Source organism: Mesoplodon mirus, assembly GCF_964341445.2.
Source record: "Mesoplodon mirus genome assembly, chromosome: 12".
Lineage (NCBI taxonomy): Eukaryota > Metazoa > Chordata > Mammalia > Artiodactyla > Ziphiidae > Mesoplodon > Mesoplodon mirus.
This window is the reverse complement of record NC_138988.1, coordinates 81,941,800-81,965,941: the sequence shown is the minus strand read 5'-3', so window position 1 is coordinate 81,965,941 and position 24,142 is coordinate 81,941,800. Positions and strand designations below refer to the sequence as shown.

At 53.3% G+C, this 24,142-nt stretch overlaps 1 protein-coding gene across 5 annotated transcripts in view; it reads left to right on the top strand.

Annotated features, from left to right (window-relative positions):
- The window catches only part of TRAM2 (translocation associated membrane protein 2), a 78,239-nt gene that overhangs the window by 45,760 nt on the left and 8,337 nt on the right, over positions 1-24,142 (top strand). For 3 of the 5 annotated variants that reach the window (XM_082638028.1, XM_082638025.1, XM_082638029.1), the window contains 8 exons: positions 11,620-11,729; positions 12,171-12,287; positions 18,203-18,261; positions 19,375-19,459; positions 20,018-20,088; positions 22,654-22,758; positions 22,954-23,097; positions 23,930-24,026. In XM_082638028.1, the coding sequence (XP_082494154.1) occupies positions 11,620-11,729; positions 12,171-12,287; positions 18,203-18,261; positions 19,375-19,459; positions 20,018-20,088; positions 22,654-22,758; positions 22,954-23,097; positions 23,930-24,026 (788 nt within the window). Of the gene's footprint in view, positions 1-11,619; positions 11,730-12,170; positions 12,288-18,202; positions 18,262-19,374; positions 19,460-20,017; positions 20,089-22,653; positions 22,759-22,953; positions 23,098-23,862; positions 24,027-24,142 lie in introns of all 5 variants that reach the window. The other 2 variants (XM_082638027.1, XM_082638026.1) reach the window with 1 other exon arrangement.

Genomic DNA, 24,142 nt, shown 5'->3' with positions numbered 1-24,142 from the left:
CCTGGTCCCTCAGGCCAAACAGCTGCCAAGATCCCCTTTGGCCCTAAGGTCCTGTCTATACGGATAAGAGAAAATAAACCAGAGTCTTCACTGCCCTCACTGTACTGGTTGGCATCTGAGGAAGAGTGGGGCTTATAGCCAGCCCTGGACTTGATCTTTTATTTTTTCCGTAAGCAGAAACTACTTATTAAACTTCCTTAGTCTGTTCAGGCTGCTATAACAAAACACTGCAGACTGGGTGGCTTATAAACAACAGAAATTTACTTCTCACTGTTCTGTAGCTGGACGTCCGAGATCAGGGTGCAGCCTGGTCAGGTGAGGACCCTCTTCCAGGTCACAGACTTCTTGTTGTGTCCTCACGTGGTGGGCGGGTAAGGGAGCTCTCTGGAGCCTCATTTTTTTTTTGCGGTATGCGGGCCTCTCACTGCTGTGGCCTCTCCCGTTGCGGAGCACAGGCTCCGGACGCACAGGCTCAGCGGCCATGGCTCACGGGCCCAGCTGCTCCGCGGCATGTGGGATCTTCCCGGACCGGGGCACGAACCCGTGTCCCCTGCATCGGCAGGCGGACTCTCAACCACTGCCCCACCAGGGAAGCCCTGGAGCCTCTTTTATAAGGGCAGTAATTCCATGCATGAGGGCTCGCTCCATCCTCATGGTTTAAACACCTCCCCAAAGGCCCCACCCACTAATGCCATCATCTTTGGGGGTTAGGATTCCAACATGTGAACTTGGCAGGGGACACAAACATTCAGACTATAGCAGTTATTATTTAAGTATAACAGTCAGTCGTGCAGGAAAGTGGAGGGACCGTAAGAGGTCACCTCCAGGTAACAGCACCTCGGAAGTGTGTCCCCTTCCCGCCTAGACTTGTTTTTTGTCCAATCCCCTGTTACAGCCCGGAGAATTTATCCCACGTGGAGCTTCTAGAGGCTTAAGCAAGAACCACTGAGTTGAGTCACTGTGGCTAATTGTTAACCAGCCTGAAGCTGACCAAGCCGGTAGCATCTTTGAACGGCTGCCTCCCCTCCCCCACGCTCCCATTTCTCCTGATCAAATCTTTTCTTCTCCTGTCTAGCCAGGATCATGTTTTTTTCTTACTCAGTTGTTCTTACTGAAATAATTTTTTGTCCTTAATTTAACAATGAACTTGTTGATGTTATTTTTATCCAAGTTAAAAAAAAGGCTGTGATTTTAGACATTTTTTGGTATGTGATCTCGAGGAGCTGTTTCCTCTTTATGGAGCTCAGTGAATTAACAAAAAGTTCACACCTTCTGCCTCGCAGGTGCTCTTCGCGCGCTGCATGTTGTCTGCCCAGGCCGGTTGTAAGTAGAAGCCTCAGACTTAGAAACAGCTGTGGGCTGAGTGTGGGCCTGGCACCAGGAGTTACTGAGATATTTCTTTCTTGAAGGCCACAGGCCGGGTTATATAGCCTTATAAAAAGGAATGGTACATCAGGAAAACTGCGTAGAGGCTGGGCACTTTTATTTCTAAATTCTCTTTAGTACATCTCTCATTTTTGCTACATCTCTCATTTTTTGCGACATTTTTACATCATAAAAATATCCTTGTCTTCCTACCTTCTATAAAACTGGAGAAAATAGATTACAAATCATGCAGTCTGGGGTTAAAATGGTAACTGCAGATTCTTTAATTCTCTGGGCAGCCTGGAAGAGGGAGGGAGGGAGGGGGAGAGAGAGAGGGAGGGAGAGGGAGGGAGGGAGGGAGGGAGTGTGTGTGTGTGTGTGTGTATTAGTTTGCTAGGGCTGCCATGATAAAGTACCACAGACCAGGTGGTTTATACAGTAGTAAAGCACACACATTCTTAAGGGCACAGTGTGATGAATTTTTACTTCCATGCGCACCAGGTCGGAAGACAGCCCTCCCGACCTTCTCATGCCCCTCCGGTCAACACCCCCTCCCAAAGCAACCGCTCTTCTGCTTTCACGTTTCCTGATTAGTTTGACCTGTTCTTGCCCTTCATTTCTCCCTGATTTTTAAAAATGGCTCCACTGTTTATATCAGTACGTATGTCAGAATCCCCTGGGGAATTTAAGCACAGATCCCTGGGTCATGCCCAAGTTTCTGATTCACTGGTCCTGGGGTGGACATACATGTAGCAGTGTGCACCCCTGGGATCCACGGAGAGGCTGGCACTGTGGTCCACAGCCACAGCTTGTCACAACTGTGTGTTATAAGCCCCCGTGTTTATAACTCTGGTCTGTTTACCCGGTCCTCCGTAGATGAAAACTTCTTGGGTTGTTTCCATCAGTTTATTGTCAAAAACCATGCTGCTGTGCGCAACCTTGTGCATGTGTCATTTTGAACGTGGCAGGTACGGCTGTGTGATAAATTCCCAGAAGTGGAATTGCCGAATCCAAGGGCTGATGTGTTTGTAATCGCGATGGAAATGACCAAATTGCCCTTCCGACGAGGTGGTCCATTTTGCATCCCACCAGCAGCGTGAGAGAGAGCCTGTTTCCCCGCAGCCTCAGCAAGAGTGCGCGTCAAGATTTGGATTGCTGCCAATCTGATAGGGATGAGATGGTATCTCATTGTAGTTGTAGCTCATTTCTCTTCTTTTTCTTTTTTTTAAACAGAATGTTACTGAGAAGAGTGGCTTTTTAAAAAAAATAACTTTATTTATTTATTTATGACTGCGTTGGGTCTTCGTTGCTGCGCACGGGCTTTCTATACTTGCGGAGAGCGGGGGCTACTCTTCGTCGCGGTGCACGGGCTTCTCATTGCGGTGGCTTCTCTTGTTGCGGAGCACGGGCTCTAGGCGCACGGGCTTCAGTAGTTGTGGCACGTGGGTTCAGTAGTTGTGGTGCACGGGCTTAGTTGCTCCTCAGCATGTGGGATCTTCCCTGACCAGGGCTCGAACCCACGCGCCCTGCATTGGCAGGAGGATTCTTAACCACTGTGCCACCGGGGAAGTCCGGCATTTTTTTTTTTTTTTTTTTTTTTTGTGGTACGCGGGCCTCTTACCACCACGGCCTCTCCCGTTGCGGAGCACAGGCTCCAGACGCTCAGGCTCAGCGGCCATGGCTCATGGGCCCAGCTGCTCCACGGCATGTGGGATCCTCCCGGACCAGGGCACGAACCCATGTCCCCTGCATCGGCAGGCGGACTCTCAACCACTGCGCCACCAGGGAAGCCCACGGCATATTTTTAAAAACTTTTATTTATTATTTTTGGCTGCATCAGGTCTTAGTTGCGGCACACGGGTTTCTCTCTAGTTGTGGCGTGTGGGTTTTCTCTCTCTAGTTGTGGTGCATGGGCTCCATAGTGCGTGGGCTCTGTAGTTTGAGGTACGCAGGCTCTCTAGTTGAGGCGTGTGGGCTCTGGAGCACAGGCTCAGTAGTTGTGGTGCATGGGCTTAGTTGCTCCACGGCATGTGGGATCTTCCTGGACCAGGGCTCGAATCTGTGTCCCCTGCACTGGCAGGTGGATTCTTTTTTTTAAAAAAAACATCTTTATTGGAGTATAATTGCTCTACACTGGTGTGTTAGTTTCTGCTTTATAACAAAGTGAATCAGCCATACATATACATAGATCCCCATATCTCTTCCCTCTTGCGTCTCCCTCCCACCCTCCCTATCCCATCCCTCTAGGTGGTCACAAAGCACCGAGCTGATCTCCCTGTGCTATGTGGCTGCTTCCCACTAGCTATTGATTTTACATTTGGTAGTGTATATATGTCCATGCCACTCTCTCACTTCATCCCAGCTTACCCCCACTGTGCCACCGGGGAAGTCTGGCATATTTAAAAAAAATATTTATCTTATTTGTTTGTTTATTATTTTTGGCTGCGTTGGGTCTTAGTTGTGGCACGTGGGATCTTCATTGCGGCATGTGGGATCTTTCATTGTGGCATGTGGGATCTTTCATTGTGGCATGTGGAATCTTTCGTTGCAGCACGTGGGCTCTTCATTGCGGCATGTAGGCTTCTCTCTAGTTGTGTTGTGTGGGTTTTCTCTCTCTAGTTGCGGTGTGCGGGCTCCAGAGCTCATGGGTTCTGTAGTTGTGGCGTGTGGGCTTCAGAGCGCGTGGGCTCTGTAGTTTGAGGTATGCAGGCTCTCTAGTTGAGGCGTGCGTGCTCAGTAGTTGTGGCATGCGAGCTTAGTTGCTCCGCTGCACGTGGGATCTTAGTTCCCCGACCAGGGATCGAACCCCCGTTCCCTGCATTGGAAGGTGGATTCTTTACCACTGGACCACCAGGGAAGTCCCTTCATTTCTCTTCTGTGTGGGGTTGAGCATCCTTTTAAATGTATAAGGGCCACCTGTGTTTCTTTTTTCTGTGAACTGTCCGTTCATACCCTTTGCCCATTCTTCTGTTAGGTTTGTTATCTTTTCATCCTTAGGTTCTAGGTGCTCTTCATACATTAGCGAGATTAGCCTTTGTTTATGATCTGAATTGTAAACATTTTCCCCTTGGTCATCACTTGCCTTTTGATTTTGCTTATGGTATTTATTTTTCATATCTAAGTTTTGGATTTATATATATTGTAAAAGATTCAAAATAATGGGAAAACAGAGTTGGCCAAAAGCACAAAAACCAATAGAAAGTAACTTTTACAAATCCAGGTTTGCAGGACTTAGGAGGAAAGCCGGGAGAGAAAGGAGGCATCCACGTTGTGCAGTGATGCTCTTTAAGCCGCCAGGTTTTCGGACAAAGGCAGAAGCCTCGTTGGCAGGGGACCAGACTTTAAGGGGACGTAAAGAGCAGATGGAGCGTCAGCCACAGGTGGCCACGGGCCAGCTCAGGTCCCGGGGAGGAGGCCAGAGATTGCACAGCTGTATCCGGACAAGACGGGGCCTGTGAAGGCATGCGGGAGAAGCTGCTTACAGGTGACACCAGGGGAAACAGGAAAATGTCTATTAGTCACAGGAAACAAAACAGGAGGCCAGTAAGAGTGCTGCTCCTGAAGGGCCAGCTCCACCTGAGGTTGTCAGGACAGCCAGGCTCTTACTGATCACGCTGACTCTCTTTTTAAACTTTGATCAGAGATAAACAAAGCAAGTGTCCCTTTTGACGGAAGACAGGATAACATCCACAGAGGGTGGGTCGTTATTGAAGGTGCTCCTTCCAGGGTGAGGCTAACCCCTCTGGGGGAATATACTGACCTACTCCATGGTGGTGCATAGGAAAGAGGGCTCACAGAATATGGGTGTTGGGAGGTGTCAGGGGTCGTCTGGGCTAAGGATTGCAAATTGGTGGCCTGTGGTAAGAGTTGGCTCGTGTGTGTATTTTCTTTAGGCAGTTTGGTGTTGGCCCATAAAGTGTTTTTACAGTTTTGGAATTAGTCACCGGCATTTTAAAATCAGATGATTCACGTAGGGATTTCTCTCTTTGCTTTTGAAATATGGGGCCACGCCCCTCCCAGGGCCATCCCCATTCCTTCCTTCACCCCTTGGGACATGCACTCTGCACTTTGCCACAGTCTCCACTCCTCTCTAACATCTTCCCGACGTTGAGACTGCCTGGCAGCCACCATGTATCCCAGTTTGAATTGTTGTTTTTCTTTTAGTAAGGTTGAAATGGAAGTGGATCTTAAACTTGTTTCTCTCTCAAAGTGGAAACGTGGAAGACAGACCAAGAGGGCCCTAGAGCTAAGGAAAAACAGTGGGGAGCGTATTGTGGCACTGAAGACCGTTCCCTGTTTAGTGCAGTGGCCTCTGTGTTGAAAGGATTTATCTTAAGACGCCTGCACCACTTTGCTCATTGCATTCCCCACCTGGTCTCTGCAGGCGTTTTGCTGTGACTCAGGGCCAGAATCACTCCTCTGGTCTAAGAGCTCAGAGATGTGCTGAAACATACTCTTCTAAACAATCACAGTTGCTCACTGCCAGACCATCGCTGTTCTTTTTGAGAGCTCATGCAGGATAGGGGCACTCCTTAAAGGGTCAGAGCTCTAACTTGGGGAGTGTGAGGATTTTTATAAGAATTAGTGAGCAGCCAAAAATTAGAAAGAAAAAAACTCCCAAAATATCCATTTGTTTATAGCCTCTTGGAAAAACACAAAGTTCCAACCTCCACAGCTCTGTGGCAAGCAGAAGGGGCCAAACCAATCTACTTTCCTGCCCTGTTCAAAAGCAGGAAGGCAGCAGACAAGGGGCAAGCAGTAGAGGCAATCTGCATGAATCAGAGCACAGCTTGTGAGTATCTGGATACCATGCTGCTTGTTCTGTTGTAGGGAGAGAGAGATCAAAGCAGCAGCTTCTTACCAGCAGGGGGGCGGGGCGGGGCCGGGGGATGTGAGGTGGCTTTGGGGGCGGGGCTGGGCCGCCGGACACTGGGAGACCTGAGAAATGGCCCCTGTCCCTTTACCCTGTGAACCCTGTTTCTTCATCCCCTCTGCCCGCACCGTGGGTGGTTACGGGGATCAAATGAGACAGCAAGCTGAAGCATTCTGAAAGCACGGGGGCTACAGAGGGCAGACAGATGCCAGAGGGAACTTTAGGATCATTCTCCACGGCCAGTCGGCCAGCTGGTCCTTTTGGTTCCATCACCCACACCTCTCGCAACTTGTCTTCTCCACAACACTGCCACCATCTGAGTGCAGGGCGCTCCCGCCCCCCCAGCCTGGGCTCCTGTGAGTGCCTCCTGACTGCCCTCCCGGCCCCATTCCGGCCCCCCAGCCCATCCACCTGGCAGGAAGAGCGCGTCTATGACTCAGTCCTCCAGAACCTTTGGAAGTGTGTCTTACCACAACCTGTCGGGGGAGCCCCCCGTGGCATGGCTTGCCCACCCCTGCTCTGCAGGTCGCTCCAATCCTCTGTCCAGCAGGACCTTCCCCGGATGCCTCTGCCCAGACCACTCCGCCCTCACCAGCTCTCTGGGCTGCGTCTCGTCAGTGACCCTTCCTCCCCAGGACCCTGCCCCTCCTCATTTCCTGCCCATGTCACAGCACTGATCACACCTGGCCAGCTGGTGTTTTTTTTTAATTATAGTGAAATACGCATACCGTGAGATGGACCATCTTAATCATCTCTGAGTGTACAGTTCAGTAGTGTTAAGTACATTCACACAGTTGTGCAATCTCCAGAACTCTTCATTGCAAAACTGAGACTTTGTATCCATTAAACAGCAACTCGCCATCCTCCCTGCCCCCAGCCCCTGGCCACCACCCTTACTTTCTGTCTCTCTGAATTTTCCTCCTCTGGGAAGCTCCTGTGATGGAATCATACAGTATTCGTCTTTTAGTGACGGCTTATTTCCCTTAGCATTTATGTCCTTTAGGTTCACCTCTGTGTAGCATGTGACAGGATTTCCTTCCGTTTTAAGGCTGAATAATGTTCTCTTGTATGTATAGACCACATTTTGTCTTTCCATTCATCTGTTGATAGACGCTTGGGCAGTTTCTACCTTTGGCTGTTGTGAATAGTGCTATGAACATGGGTGTACAGATATTTCATCAAGATCCTGCTTCCAGTTCTTTCGAGTCTGTTCTAGAAGTAGGATTGCTGGACCATCTGGTAGTTCTATTTTTCGTTTTCTAAGGAATCATCATGCTGTTTCTGATAGTGACTGTACCATTTTACATTTTCACAAACAATGCACGAAGGTTCCAATTTGTCCACACCCTTGTCAACACTTGTTATTTTCAGTTTTTTGTTTGTTTGGGTTTTTTTTTTGTTTTAAATTGTGGCCATTCTCATGGGGTTGAGGTGGTATCTCATTGCGGTTTTGATCTACATTTCCCTAATGATAGTACCCTGTGCTATACAGTAGGACCTTGTTTATTTTATCTGTAGTAGTTTGTGTTTGCTAATCCCAAACTCCTAATTTACCCCTCCTCTCCCTCTCCACTTTGGTAACCATAAGTTTGTTCTCTGTGTCTGTGAGTCTGTTTTTGTTTTGTACATAAGTTCATTTGTATCATATTTTAGATTCCACATATAAGTGATATCATATGATATTTGTCTTTCTCTGACTCACTTCACTTAGTATGATAATCTCTAGGTCCACCCATATTGCTGCAAATCTTTGCCCATTTTTCAATCTGGTTGTTTTTTGTTTTTATTGTTGCTGTTGTTATTGGCCTCTGGTTTTTAGGTGTAGAGAATTTGGTGTGCGCTGGCTAAGCCCCGAGAGGGCAGGGCCGTGCCCACCTCGAACCCTGCTGTCCCCCAGCACCCAGCATGGGGCCCTGCACGTGGTTTATTAGTGGATGAATAAACATGCAAGGAGCTCTCATCAGCAAAGGAAAAAAGAATGCATTCGTCTATCCATCCATTCTTGTTTCAAGAAGGTTTTAAGGCTCTGGTCACATCTCTTTGGAACCATAGTATATGGGGTGATGAATGGAGGTGATTTGAAGAGGCTTTAAGATGGATAATCCAAAGTCTTGACACACCTTATTTAATTACTTTTGGACCCTGCTCGTTTGATTGAGCATAAATCCTATTCTGCCTCATAAGGTTGGTCTCGATGGTGAAACTTTGCATGTGTTTAGTTATTTTACAGTTTCAAAATATGCTGCCATCTAAGTAGTCTCCTTTGATCCTCCCTTATGAAGAAGGCAGGGAAAGGGTAGTGCCAGCCCTGTGATGGAGGGGCAGGAAGGACAGGCTGACCCATACGCCCATCTCTTCCCTTCCTCCCACGTTTCCTCCTCGGTCCTCAGTGCTGATTCCCCTCCCTGATCTCAGCCCCTTCCCGGGTCAGTCACCTAGTCTTACCAGGTCTCTGCCGCTGATGGCCCTCCTCCCTCCCTGTTCCCTTTTCCCCTTTAATCCAGGTCCCTGTGGTTCCTTACCTGCATCACTGGTGTCTACCTCCAGGCACGATGCTGTTTACTGCTGCCAGAGTAAACTTTCTGAAGCCCAAATTTGCTCATTTTCCTGTTGAGTTTGAATTCTTTGATGTTTCCACGTTGCCTTCAGGATAAAGTCCACACCCCTTGACGTGGTACCCTGGCTGCCTGCAGCACTGCTTCCTCCTTGCCTGCATCCTTAGCAGATGCTGCGTCCTCTGCCCAGGATGCCCTCCTCCCCGCACCTGACTACCCCAGCTTGTTCTCAAGTTTCTATATCTCCCTGTTGACCCTGAGGGGCTGCCCCAGCTGGAGTCGGCCCTCACTTGCCTTGGCTCCCTGTGTGGCTGTGTTTACCTCTTGGCACCGTGTGGCTGTCTGCCTGTCTGTAGGTCATTGTACATTTATTTGTCAGTCTTCCCACTGGTCTGTGCTCTCTGAAGCCAGGGCAGCGTCTTTCATCTCCGTGTTTCAATAATTAGCCCAGTGGCTCTCACACAGTAGGGTCTTTGTGGAAGGTAGGAGGGAGAGGAAAACGGGAAGCTTGTCTGATCTCAAAGTTCATGCGCTCCATGTCTTTGCTGCCCCTCCCACCCACCCCCCACCGCCCACCGCCCACCAGTGCATTCTCCCAGTCCAGGGTGGCGGGGTCATGGGTTGACTCCCAGAGTGACCCAATCAGCTCTGCTTCGCTCTGCAGCCACCCTGAAACTCACCCACCCTGGCCTGCCTTCTGGTAAACGCATCCCAGCAAAGAGAGATGACTCGTGGGTGACTCAGCACGAAGGCAGCACAGCTGGAAAGGGGGCCAATATGTCTGCTTGGGGGAGGGCAGGCCACAGAGCACCAGGGATCCAGGCCTGCCAACTGGAACGAAGGCACGAATCCTCCTCTGTCCGTGGAGAGAGAGGCTGTAGTAGCAGAGCTTTACAAGACTTAGGTACCTGGGATTCCATCTAATTTATTACTACTAAATAATATTTTATTAAACTACTATTTAGTGCATGCCTACCATGGTTATAGGCACTGATAAGCATCTTGCATACAGATTGTCTTGTTTAATCCTCACGATAGTCCAACAACAACGAAAATAGTAGCAAATCCATGTACAGCACTTACTAAGCACCAGATACTATTCCAAGTAAGCACGTTGCACTTTTGAAGTCACCTCATTCTCACAGTAACCCTGCAGTACAGGAACTGCTGTTACCCTCATTTTACAGATGAGGAATCTGAGGCACAGAAAGGTCAGAGGTGCTCCAGAGTCACATAGGAGATAAATGACATTTTCTTTATCCACTTGTCTGTTGACGGACACTTAGGTTGCTTCCATGTCTTGGCTCTTGTAAATAGTGCTGCTGTGAACACTGGGGTGCACATATCTTTTTGAATTAAAGTTTCATCTTTTTTTTTTTCTGGATAAAGAAGATGTTTTATACACACACACGCACACACAATGGAGTATTACTCAGCCATAAAAAAGAATGAAATAATGCCATTTGCAGCAACATGGATGGACCTAGAGATTATCATACCAAGTGAAGTAAGTCAGACAAAGACAAATATGATATCAGTCATATGTGGAATCTAAAAAATAATACAATAAATCTATTTACAAAACAGAAACAGATAGACATAGAAAACAAGCTTATAGTTAGTTACCAGAGGGGAAGGTGGTGCGAGGGATAAATCAGGAGTATGGGATTAATAGATGCACACTACTGTATATAAAATAGACAAGCAACAAGCATTTAATGGATAGCACAGGGGACTATATTCAATATCTTGTAATAACCTATAATGGAACATAATCTAAAAAACTATATGTATAACTGCACCACTTTGCTGTACACCTGTAACTGACGCAATATTATAAATCAACTATACTTCAATTTTTTTGAAAAAGAGGGAGGTGTGGGTTCCCTGGTGGTCTAGCGGTTACGATTCCGGGCTTTCACTGCCGTGGCCTGGGTTCAATCTCTGGTCCAGGAACTGAGATCCCACAAGCTGCATGGTATGGCAAAAAAAAAAATCATCAATATCAAAAAAATAAAAACAAAGAGGGAGGAAATAAATGACAGAGCTTTGATACAAGCTCAGGTTTCTGAGTCCACACTCTTTTTAAAATTACTTTTATTTTTGACTGCGTTGGGTCTTCATTGCTGCGTGCTTTCTCTAGTTGTGGCGAGCAGGGGCTACTCTTTGTTGTGGTGCGCGGGCTTCTCATTGCAGTGGCTTCTTTTCGTTGCAGAGCACAGGCTCTAGGTGCGCGGGCTTCGGTAGTTGTGGCTCGTGGGCTCTAGAGCGCAGGCTCTGTAGCTGTGGCACACGGGCTTAGTCAGTCTGCGGCATGTGGGATCTTCCTGGACCAGGGATCAAACCCATGTCCCCTGCATTGGCAGGCAGATTCTTAACTACTGTGCCACCAGGGAAGTCCTGAGTCCACACTCTTAACCCTGCATCATGCTTCCTCGATGAAGTATAACTGCAGTCCCATTTTCACAGGGAAGGCGATTACGGCTCAGAGAGGTTGGTCACTTTGCTATAGTCACACAGCCAGGGAATGATGGAGGTTGGTTGTCTCCAACTGCTGGCTGCAGCCACTGTGCCTTCCTGCCCAGATCAGGAGACATCGTCATGATATGCCGCGTGCTGGCTTCTCCTTTCCCCTCTGCACTGGTGCTCCCAAGGGCCAAGTCCAGAGGGTGAGTGGGATTCTCGGGAAGAAACTCTGCTAAGTCTGGGGTTACGGCCAAAGGGAAGCATTTGATGGCACATTCTGCTCCAGATCTCCTTTCAGTTTTGGGTCCCAGAGCACTTCCTTACCCAGGGATGCTGACGTGGCTCTCGTTGCCTCCACAGATGGCGAGACGGTGCACTACCACTACGGGCCAAAGGACCTGGTCACAGTCTTGTTCTACATCTTTATCACCATCATCCTGCACGCTGTGGTGCAGGAGTACATTTTAGACGTGAGTGACGTGTCTGGATTCCGAGATGGGAAGCTGGGGGGATTCGGCAGGTGGAGCGGCTGCAGCTCTGAGGCCTCCGCTTTGTTTGGAGGCCTTGGTTGGTCTTAGCAACTAGATCTCCTGCACCACAGTTTGGTCTCCATCCCCCTCAAAGCCTTCGTAGCACGTAGGACCGCAGTGTTTATTACACGGGAGGGAGCTGCCTGAGGTATGACGACACGATGTCCTCAGGGGTCGAACACAGCAACCCTTGGGGGATGTTTTCTTTACATCTCAGCTAAAGACATTCATCTTGCTGCTTTCTCGAAATGCTCGTCTTAAACTAAAGACTATATGCACACACGAGGCTTCAGCCCTTTTGTGGGGAGAAAACAGGAGTTTGAAACCTGCCGTTACCTATACACTCACATGTTAATATGCAGGATTCTCTTTATTCTTTAGAAAATCAGCAAACGGCTTCATCTCTCCAAGGTCAAGCACAGCAAGTTCAACGAATCTGGACAGCTGGTCGTCTTTCACCTCAGCTCCGTGATCTGGTGCTTCTACGTGGTGGTGACGGTGAGTGGTCCTAGGGAGTGCTGATGGCTGGGGCCCGGGCTGCCATGTTATCGCTGTGAGAGAGGGGTCAATGGTTTAGGTGCTATTTAATAGCTGGGGAGCGTCCTCTGGTCCAAAAGTAAACACTTGTTATCGTTATGATGTGATGTCATGGTGAATACAGCGTATATCTCCATAGCTCCGTGTTCCGTCCTAGCGCCCTCGCACGGTGCTGTCCCCTGAGCTGAGTTTTGTGTTCATTCCGGTACCTGTGTTATGGATTGAAGAAATCCAAGCTCAGATTTCGCAGTGGCCCCATGGTCACATGGTTCTGAAGTGGACAGGCCTTGGACTTGAGGATCCGGTTCGGTTTCACCACACTGGCCTCCCAAGGCTCGGCCAGCATCCCCCTGCATGCACATCAGGTCCCGTGAGAGTCAGTGCTGTTTCTATGTCTGGAGGACCAGACAGTTGACTGGCCTCCCCTTTTGCACAAGAATACTCTTATTTCAAGCAACCTTTGATACAGCAAAATTCCTTCGTACAAAGGAATGTGGACAGCCCTTCGGGGTCCTTTGTAACAAGCCTGTCGTCCTAGGAAGTGTTTAATCCCCTCCATCCCCCCCAACCTGGAGCACCTCCTGTCTGTAACCTGGTCTCTTCCTCAGGAGCTAGAATTGTCCTGTGAGAAGTCCAGGCCCAGGGCTTGGAAAATTCAGCAACCCTGTGACCTCCTAGAAGCTTCCTTCCCTGCCTCCCCTGACCTCTCACCCCCTTCCCCTTCCTAAGCAACAGTGATGAGCTTTCCCGTCCTCAAGACCGACATGTCTGTCTGCGGGCAGAACCCTGAATCCATATTCTCAAAGCGGGACTCAGCATGCCCTGTTGTATGTTACCTTTATTTCTATTATCATTTAATCACAGAACAATAGGAATTTTAAATGCAGGGCCAAGGCCTCTGTGCTCTGGAGCAGGCCTGCCACATTATACGCCCCCTGGGGCAGACTTTGTGTGTGGTCTGTGTGAGTAGCGCCCCCTACCTTTGTGCAGCACACGTGCGGCCCCGGGAAGTCTAGGTACCGCTGGGCTCAGGCCTCTCCCAGCCACCGGGTGTTTGGTTTATGCGGCCTCTGGAGACCCTGAGCTGCCTTGAAGCGGAACAGCCCTCGGGTCCCACGGACATTTAACTGCTCTTGCAGGAGAAGCGTTGCCTCATCTCTGAATCACTTTTGCCCTTTCTGCCTCAGCCCACCGTCCACCCCAGCTGTGACCCAGTTTCACCAGATTCGCAGGCCGACAGCCAAGGGATTTCCCCCCAGTTCCAGAGTGTGCGAGGCTCCTGGGCCGTCCAGGGCTTAGAAATGATGCTCGTTAGTCTGGAGCTGCCACGCTTTTCTGGGGACGTTTATAACAGGCTTTTACCATGGTGACAGCCAGGTCTCCACTCAGCATCTCCAGCAGGAGAATAGAGACCAAGGGAGCCTGGAAAGTTCCAGTGACCCCAGGTCCTGATACATCGTGTGGCTCTCAACCCTCACCTGCTCCCTCCAGGCCATTCTGCATGGAGTGAAGGTGACTGAAGAAGAGAGGGTCGTTTTGTAAAAGGAGTGAAAACAGCTAGTTTTTTTTTTTTTTTTCTTTTTTCTTTTTTTTTTTTTTTTCTTTTTGCGGTATGCGGGCCTCTCACTGTTGTGGCCTCTCCCGTTGCGGAGCACAGGCTCCGGATGCGCAGGCCCAGCGGCCATGGCTCACGGGCCCAGCCGCTCCGCGGCATATGGGATCCTCCCAGACCGGGGCACGAACCCGTATCCCCTGCATCGGCAGGCGGACTCTCAACCACTGCGCCACCAGGGAGGCCCAACAGCTAGTTTTTTAAATCCTGTGTTTCTGTTATGATGAACTTGTTCTCGATTCTCCTCTTTCACTCTCCGGTCAGTCCATCGGCAGGTTCCCCCCCGCCCCACCACTGCCACCAGCACATGGAGCGTCTGTCGCCTGCCCTCTGCCTACACCTCTGCCCCCAGGCCCATGGGTCTCTCCAGGGGATTCTTGACAATATGCTACCAGCATCTAGTGGGTCGAGGCCAGCGATGCAGCTGAATGTCCTGTGGTGCCCAGGACAGTCCCCACAGCAAAGACAGTCTGGCCCCAGGTGTCACTAGTGCCAGTCAGGAGGCCCTGAGCTGCAATCCAGGCCACCATCATCTCTTGCTGGACCACTTCTGGAAGGAGGCCGTTTTCACTCCTGTGTCCGCTCACCCCAATCCGTTGTCTGCCCAGCCAGACAGATCTTTTTAGAACATAAACCAGATCCCGCATCCCCTGCTTCAAATCCCGTCGCGCTCGTGCTGAAGTGGTTCTCCTTCCTCACTCCTGTGCTCTGGGTGCTGCTGGCCTTATCCGTCTGGCTCACTGGCCCCAGCCCTGCTGTTCCTCTAACTCTCCTGGCTCTCCTGCCTCCTGGGCTTTGCAGGGGTGCTTCCTCTGCTGCAGTGCTCCATCCCCTGACATCCTGTGCCATCCGAGTCTCCACCTAAACGTCACCTCCGCAGACAGCTCCCCGCACACTTGTATGTGCTGCACCACGCCTGTTGCTGTGGCGTTTTCTTGAGCTGTGTGTTCTCTGCTGCCTGCCTCTCCCTCGTACTAGCCCCCGAGCTGCTGGGAGCAGGCACCGTGCTCACTGCTATCCCCCAAGCGCAGTTCCTGGTGCATGCTAAGTGTTCACTCAATATTGTCGTGAGAGGGACTAAGTCGACTGCAAATGCCTCTTCTTGTTCCAACCTTCAGCAGTTTTTAAAGTAATGAATTGCTTGTTTTTACGAACATCATAGATGATCATTAAAAAAAAAATAAGCCATATATAAAAGTTCGAAAAAGAAAGTAAAAATTGACCCTAAATCCCTCCCCCCATGAAATAACCAGTTTGATCTTGATGTTGAATTCAGACATTTCTCTCTGCATTGATCCAGGCAGGGTGATGGGGTCGTAGATGGGCCAACTGATAATTTAATAAGGATGTCGACCTCCTACCTTTAGTCTAGCTCTCAGCTACTGTTCATCGTTCAGGGGAAACAAAACGCTGTACTGGGAAAGCAGGGTGGGAGGGTGCCTGGCTTCCCGGGATGCCTCCCTGCACAGTTTAAACCTGCAGCCGGGCGTTCAGCGGGAGCGCCTCTGAGGCAGGGGCTCAGGTAAGGGCTGCCTCCTGACACACACAGACTGCCTGCAGCAGAACCTCAGCAGTGGGTGTTCCTGAAGGACCACTGGGTCCAGGCAGCAGCTGGCTGTGTCCGGACTGGATGCTGCTCTCTCTTCCTGTGGTGTTTTTTGTTCATCCACTGGAAAGGAAGGCTGCAGGGGAGGGGAGGGGGTGTGCCAGCTCACTGAGGCCTCCCTTGCTCCTGGTTGATTTGTAGAATCAGGAGAGAACAGAGGATCTTACAGGCCGCCCCCCCCCAGACGGCAGGCCCACTGGCGGGTGGGACCTGGGGGCGAGCCCTCACTCCGTGTGCTGTGCTGAGCTCCGAGGGGCCCCGGCCCAGCCTCCCTGGGCGGTTGCCTGGCCCGAGGTCTGGAAAAGACTGTTCTCGGAGCCGTGAGTCATTCTTCCTCTGGCTGCCCTGCTCGCCTCCCTCCGCCCGGGACTGCCCCTCGCAGGCCGGCAGCATTGTTCTGGGGCGTTTTCTCTGCTGGTTGGCTTCACAGTTCTGATTTCTTTGTCTCCTAAGTAAAGGGCCAAGCTGGGGAGGGTCCCTGTTTAAAATCACGGGATCGTCTGGGCTTATTGAGCTCTTGGATTTCTGTCAGGGCTGCTTTTCTTGGCCAGTCTTTTTGGCGGAAATTCTTCTCCCACTTCGATCCCAGAAGTACCATTTTCATCCTTAAATACATTGGTGCTTCCTCTAGGAAGGAACGGCCTCCCCGCTTCGGTTTCCCTGGAAAGGGGGTAGGGAGGGCAGAAGGCCGTGAACCTGTGTGCCCGGGGCCGGCATCTGATGCAGGCGGCGTGGCGGGGGCAGAGAGGGGTGGCCCCGGTGTGGGTGCGGAAAAGCCCTCTCCCCCCCGACCCGTGCGCCGCAGAGCCTCCCACCTCTGCCGGACTCTGAGGGGGAGATGGAATGTGGCGGGGAGGGTCTGGTGGGGAGACCCTTTCCTTCAAACCTAAGTTACTGTGACTGCCCTGGGGCCTGTGCCTGATGAGACCCATCCGTTGAGTCATTGTGCTAATGAGGCCCTGGTCGTATCTGAAATGTCCAGGGGCACTTAGCGACTCGGGGTCTGGGTGGGAGTACGACTGAGGCTCCAGTAGTCACCTGGAGGCTCCTCTGGGGACTGCTGGGCCTCCTCCCGCCGAGGGCAGCCCCGTCCTCAGTCCCGGTGGGAGCATCTGAGGCTCTGGGCCTCCTCCCCGCCGAGGGCAGCCCCGTCCTCGGTCCCGGTGGGAGCATCTGAGGCTCTGGGCCTCCTCGTCAGAGCCACCAGTCGGTTGGTTTATTTCCGACTCACCGGGACAGCCAGGCCTGGGGCGCTTGGACCAGGAGGCTTGAGGCGCAGCTCAGAATTCAGTCGTGCTGCCGAGAAGCGACCTTGTTTTGGGAACTCCCTCCTTTCCCTGTTTCTAAAAGGAGGTCAGGCAGGCGTCACCTCCTCTGCCCTCTGAGCGTGGCGTGGCGTCAGCCTCCTTTTGCTCGGGGTGGGCCGTTTCCTCGTATGTTCTGTAATCTTGGATTATAAACTCATCTTTAGCGAGGTTGTGTGTGTGAGAACCCTGTACATTCTCGGGTGAAAGTACGTCCCGATGGCTTCACCGGCCCCCAGATACTGTTACTACCAAGTTCTTAGTGTGAGGGCTCCTAGACACACAGGTGATGTCCATTTGAGCTCCAAACCCACGTGAAAGTGAATCTGAGGTTACAGATTTTCAGGGGGTCATAGTTTTGTTTCCATCCTGAGCCCCGGGCGAGCAGACACGGTCCTCTTCTCCCTGCCTTGCTCGTTGGACCCTTCCTAGTCTCCCCTTTCTCTGGGGTGCTGGCCCTTTAAGGGTCTTCTGTTCCCACGCAGGCGCGAAAGCTCTGGCCCTACGGCCTCACCCGCTGCTCCTGCTCAGGCTTTTAGCTCCCGACCCTCTGGGGCCCTCGGGTTTTCCCTTTCTTATTGTGAGCTCAGCTTTGCATTGAAAAGAACATTTGTTAGACTGCATCCAGCATGTCCAGATGTTTTGTAACAGGAGGGTTTTCAGGTCACCTCCCCTATTCTGTAAGAGGACCTGGGCTAGATACTGGAGATGCAAGGAAGCGCCAGAAAAAAGAAGCCAGAAAAGAAGGCGTGAGCAGAGTCCTGGTGGCCCGGCAGTGATGGTGCTATGTGATAAGTGTCACACGTGAGGCCCGCTGGGGAGGCCTGTGGGGTCCTGCCATTCTTTTTATTTGTGGTGGTGTGAAAAGCCAAAGAAGGCTTTTCGTTTTTGCAGTGGACGGTGGTTCTGGGGTCCATGTGCTTATTCACTCTACAGGCATTTCCTGAGTGCCTGCATGCCAGGCATAATACTCGACGCTGTCACGTAAACATAAACCGTCACATTTATTTCTAACAATAACTCTGGGAGGGTATTTTTATCCTCATTTTACAGATGAGCCAGCTGAAACTCAGGGAGACTAACTTGCTCAGAGGATGCAGCTGATCAGTGTCAGACCCACAGACTCGGGTCCTCTGACCCCAGAGCAGGGCTCTTCCTCATACATCACGGCTCTCTTTTATAGTAAAGAGACCGGCCAAGTGCCAGAGGGCCTCCATGTTCACGTTTCCTGTTCCTTCCTCATTCTGGCAGCTGGGGACTAGATGCGACCCTGACCCTGACCCCTGACCCCCGGACCCGCCCGGCAGGCCTCACGTTCACATCTCTAAACGCTCTCTCTTCCCGTCCACCACAGGAGGGATATTTAACAAACCCAAGGAGCCTCTGGGAAGACTATCCGCACGTGTACCTCCCGTGAGTACTGTCACCCTCGGTCCCCAGGGAGGAGCGGGCTGGTGCACTGGCTTCTCGCCCCAGAATGTGGGTAGAACACAGGCCGGTGGGCCCAAGGACCGGAGCGCCCCCGAGCCTGGCAGGGCCCAGTGTCGTGGAGGCAGACGTCTGGGAGCTGCTTCCTCCCCGTGTTCTCATGGGCAATTCCTGAAATGACACGTCACCTGCAGGAGCCCGGGCACAGGGTCCTGTCTCTGCCCAAGCTGCCATCACAGAGCACTGCAGGTGGTGGGGTTCCCAGGGGCTTATAAACAGCAGGCATCCCTTCCTCACAGTTCTGGAGGCTGGCAGACCCCGTGTCTGGTGAGGCCGCTTCCTGCTTCATGGATGACGTCTTCTCTCTGTGTCCTCATGTGCGGAAGCGGAGAGGGGCCTCTTTCACAAGGGCACTAATCCCACTCTGGAGGGCTCCACCCCCATGACCTAATCACCTCCCAGAGGCCCCACGTCCCGGTACCATCATAGTAGGGGCTAGGATTTCAATGTGTGAATTTCGAGGGGGATGCAAACATGGGGTCTGTAGCAGGTCCCTACAGCGCCTGGGAGGGACGGGGAAGCAGAGCCTCTCCACGGAGCTTTCTGGGCTGCGCCCTCCTGGCACCTGCACACGTTCGCACACGTCTCCCCTTGGGCCTCCACGGGAGGCAGCGGCCCTCCTGTCCTGTGCCGACGGGACACCGGGAGGGCAGAGCTGGGCCCGTGTCCCCCAGAGACCACGGCCCTTAGAACAGCAGCACCAGAGACTTAGCAGAGTTAGGTCCTCCCTCTGCTGCTGAGACCCCTCCATTCCTCAGCTCATCCCTGTCACCCACCATCTCCTGCCCCGACAGCGCTCTGGATTCAGCCCCCTCCTCCTCTGCTCTCTTTTCACCCTTGTGTCTTTTCATGGACTTCCTGTGTCCCTCCACGTGCATGGTCCTGTCTGTGGAGCAGTGTCCTGGGCTTGGGGGCGTGGTGCTCCCCATCCCCCCACCTCCTCCCTCCATTCCTCCCTCCCGGCCCAGCTCCTCACACCGCGAGCACCTGCAGGGGCTTCTCTCCATCCCTCTGGGTGACCGGCCCCCTTGTCTCCAGCTTCCAGGTGAAGTTCTTCTACCTGTGCCAGCTGGCCTACTGGCTGCACGCACTTCCTGAGCTCTACTTCCAGAAGGTACGGAAGGTGAGTACTGGCGGCCCCTCTCTGACGCTGCTTGTCCCCACTGCCCTCCTGCTGTCCCTCCCTCTGGCCGCCCATGCCTGGGGGTGGAGACGGGGGTGTGTTGGCGGGTTGAGTGAGACACTGAGCCAGTGCCTGTTGGAATCTCCCTGATGACCACCAGGAGGGGGACCACCTTGTAAGACTCCCGCCTCCCACACGAGACATGTGGCTTTGGGGGGCCTGACTCATCTTCGGGGGAGCAGATGGAGAGTTCTTTGCCTTTCCTAGTCTTTTTTTTTTTTTTTTTTTTTTTTTAAGCTTCTCTCTGGCTGATTTCCTAAAGCCCTGTTCCCCAGTCTCTGTCTCTTCTTTCTCAACCTAATTCCGCCCCCTGACCACTGAGTCGCCTTCAGACTTTGTGCAGCCAGGTGCGTGTGTCTCCGGTGGGACCTGGGGCTGTCTGGCAGCCCCGCTCCGCAGGCCTGCCATGTCCTTTTGCACTCCCCCTGTTCCTCTACCTCCCCCTGCATCTCCAGTTAGGGAATGAGCACGTGTACTGTTTGCCTCTCTTGTCTGCAGGAGGAGATTCCCCGGCAGCTCCAGTACATCTGCCTGTACCTGGTCCATATTGCGGGCGCATACCTCTTAAAGTGAGTGACACCCGGAGTGGGCCAGATCTCCCTGCCTTTTATGTCTGTGCCTCTCTCCACACAGTCATTTAATCAGGAGGCATTTCTTAGATACTTACTGTGTGCCAAGCACCATGCTGAGACCTGGGAATACACAGATGGATAATGGAGGGTTCCTTTATGTTTACTGGATTATTCTCCACCGAGTAGGAGAGACAGTTACAGACAAAGGTAAAGACGGTTAGTGGGATGAACACTGTGGTACCGTATGGACCACCTGCCGTGGGAACCCAGAGGAGTGACTACCTCAACCCGAGACAGGGCCAGGGAAGGATCCCAGGGACGCGGGCCGTGAACCAGGGCTTTGCAGGTTGAGGGCAGCCTGAGCGGGGCTCCTGCCCCATGCGTCCAGGCGGCGGCGCTCTCAGAGCTCGTGGCCCCGGACTCCCCTTCCCTTCGGTTTGTAATGAAGGGTAGAGTAGTCACTGCTTGGTTGTCTTCATGTCAGAAGAGTTGCTGTCGCCTTGAGTGTCTGTTGTGAAGAGAATCACTGCTGAGCAGGACCTTTCCTAGTTTGGAGTTTTCTTGGGCTTGGCTTTTGCAGTATAGGAGAGCACGTGCTGTATAACCTGCTCAGGTGCCCGGGGGTCGTGGGCCCGGGGTCTCCTGGGTCTGCATGGCAGGCATCCCGTGAGAATGACTGACCTGGGGGACCGGAGCCAGGTCTGCTCTGTGGTCTCTGGAGGCCAAGAGTGGCGTCCGTGCCTGGCTGGGTCTCTGAGGGGCAGAGGCCATGTGGGTCCAGCTCTGCTCTTGGGTCGCAAGCTCCTGTACGGGTGGGCAGGTGGGTGTGAGGAAGCAGTGCCGCGAGGATGGGGACAGGGAGGATCAGGGCAGGGTCTGACCCTGTTTGGGCCGAGTTCTTGTTCTGGAAAGAGGCTAGAACAGAAGGCGGAGCAGCCGGCCCTCCACGATCACGCTGGCCTGGCCCCAGCGAGGCCGGCCCGGCTCAAGGTGCAGCCGCCTCTCTCCACTCTTTTTTTTTTTTTTTTTTTTTTGCTGTACGCGGGCCTCTCACTATTGTGGCCTCTTCCGTTGCGGAGCACAGGCTCCGGACGCGCAGGCTCAGCGGTCATGGCTCACGGGCCCAGCCGTTCCATGGCATGTGGGATCCTCCCGGACCGGGGCACGAACCCACGTCCCCTGCATCGGCAGGCGGATTCTCAACCACTGCGCCACCAGGGAAGCCCCTCTCCACTCCTTTTAATCTAGTTTTCAGAAGTGAGTGAGTGTGGGGAAAGGAGAGGCCCTCGGCTGCAGGATTTCCCAAGGAAGACAGACCTTTGAAGTGGCCAGCGATGCGGGGTCTTGTCTGGGGAGAGCTGGGCGCTGGGGGCCTTCACTCACCCGTGGGCCCAGCCCTGCTTCAGGAGGGGCAGTTCCATGTGGGTGAAGGCAGACAAGGCCCTGTTCTCCTGGGCCGTCTGTTCCAGTGGGGCTGGGGGGTGGACCATAAATAAGGAAATGAGAGAGTTTCCCCAGGTGGTTAAGTGTGAGGAGGAAAGTAAAGCAGGGTGATGGGACGGCTGACTCGTCCACTTGGCCCCCTGTGGTGAGAAGAGCTGAGGAGGGGACTCGTGTAGAGGCGCGAGTGACAGAGCCAGGCAGGTGGATACCTGGGCGGAGCTGTGCAGGAGAGGGGACCACAGGGTCAGGGCCCTGAGCTGGGAGCAGAGCTGGGCGGTAAGGCTTGAGATGGTCAAGGGCAGGATCCTGCTGGGCATCCTCGGCTGTGTGTAGACACTGGGTTTTCACATCATTCTCTTGACCGTTCTCAGGATCCAGTGACTTTCCTGAATGATTCCGCACTTCTTTGGTCCCCCTGGGTGGAATCACGGGGTCCCTCTGCAGCACGGCCCGCAGGTTTTCCACCCAGCCCCCCAGTATCTCCCTGACTTCCCAAGGCCCTGCCTGCTCAGCAGCACCCGTAACTTCACTGTGCAGCCTTCTTGCGTCTGTTTGAACCACAGCCGACCGTCGGCAGCAGACTGCCTGGGAAAGTCAGTAAGAGCATCGTGCCCCGAAGTGAGCAGGGGGCATGGGAATGGGGGCTCGTGTTTGAAGAGGTTCATTCACTAGCACATATTTTGATGTTGAGTTTTGCTTCTTCGTATACCTCTTAGCTGTGAGGACTCGGATGACAAAAAAAAAAAAAAAAAAAAAATCAGACGGTAGGAATCCCCTCCCACCAATCCCTCCTATTTCTACATGCAAAGCTCAGCAACTTGTTGTGAGCACCTTTTCTGTGTGTGGTCCCATGCCAGGTGATGAATACAGGTGACAGGTGCTGCGAAGGCAGCCAGGGCCACAGTGGGAGCAGGAGGGGCGCTGGGCCCAGATGGGACAGGTGACATACCGGGGGTCGGTATTAAGGAAAATTCTTGAAGGTGTGGCAGCAGAGCTGGATCCTGAAGGATGAGGCGGGGCTCGCAGGGAGGGCAGGAGTGGAGAGAGGAGCCCAGGCCCCTTGCCCCCGGCTCTCGCGGTGCCTCGTGGGGACTGTGAGGCTTGTCTGTGTCTCCGCAGCCTGAGCCGCCTGGGCCTGGTCCTGCTCCTGCTGCAGTACTCGACCGAGTTCCTCTTCCACACAGCTCGGCTCTGCTACTTTGCAGACGAGAACAACGAGAAGCTGTGAGTGATGCGGACGGGCTGAGGCCCGGCGAAGGGGAGGGCCCCACGCTGGCGGTAGGCAGGACCCTGGGGTTATTTTTTCCTGGAGCATCTTACTCTGGACACCTCATCCCTCAAGCACCCTCCTCGGCCACCCTTGGACCCTCTCCCCGCTTGTTGCCTGAAGGCTGACGTACCTCCCGCCTCCCCGGGCAGGTTTAACGCCTGGGCTGCTGCATTTGGAGTCACCCGCCTCTTCATCCTCACCCTCGCCGTGCTGGCCATTGGCTTTGGCCTCGCTCGCGTGGAAAACCAGGCCTTTGACCCCGAGAAAGGGAACTTCAACACGTTACTTTGCAGGTGAGTTGGGCAGGAGCCTCCCGAACTCGGCACAACTTCTGCCGAAGGTCAGGAGGCCGCAGACCACTGGGTCTCCCGCACCGTGATGTTTAGGGGGGGATCTCAGACATCTGGCCCGAGGGGAGAAGAGATGCCAGCCTCCTGCTTCCATCACAGTCGTCTTCCCTCCCTGGCCCCGGTCTGCCAGGCTGCACGCCTGGTGCCGGTACCGCTGGGAGCCCCTCCCCTGGCCCGCGCCTCACTGGGGGTGCCGGGTTCACGTCCAGACTCTCAGTTGGCTCTTACAACCACGCGTGGGCTCTTTACAGCGTGTTCTCAACAGTGTGGCCAGTGGCCTCGCACAGCGGCCAGGAGGGCAGCGAGGAGGCCACGGTCTCCATGACACCTGGGGCCCAGCGGGGGTCAGAGGTTTGTCCAGGTTGCTCAGCTTCTACGTGGCTCGCCGGGTGAGAAGCCGCACTTCTAGAATTATTTCTGCTGCATCGTAGTTCAGTTCCCTTGAATCCTTCTGACGTACACGGGGCTTACGTGGGCTGCGCTCTGCGCTGTGGGTCCGGGCAGGCACGGGGCGGTGTGACAGGAGCAGGACCCGCATCTGTCACCTCCTCCCGCTGGTCCCTCCACCCGCCCTGAGGCACCTGGAGCGGAGCCTGGCACGGGCCCCGCTCTTCCCGGAGGTGGTGGTGGGCCGGGCACTGTGGGGTCCTGGCCTGCCCCCTGCCCGGGGCACGTGCAGCCGGAGCCCACCGAACCCTCTGCCCACAGGCTGTGCGTGCTGCTCTTGGTGTGCGCCGCCCAGGCCTGGCTCATGTGGCGCTTCATCCACTCCCAGCTGCGGCACTGGCGCGAGCACTGGAGCGAGCAGAGCGCCAAGCGCAGAGTGCCCACTGCGCCCAGGCTGGCAGCCAGGCTCATCAAGAGGGAGTCGGGTGAGTGCTGGGTCCATGCGGGGCGGGCGGGGACCCCCCAGGGCCCCGGACCGGGCCTGCCCCTGCCCCTGCCCCATCCCACCTCCTCCCAGGCCCCAGGCTCCTCAGCTCCTGCT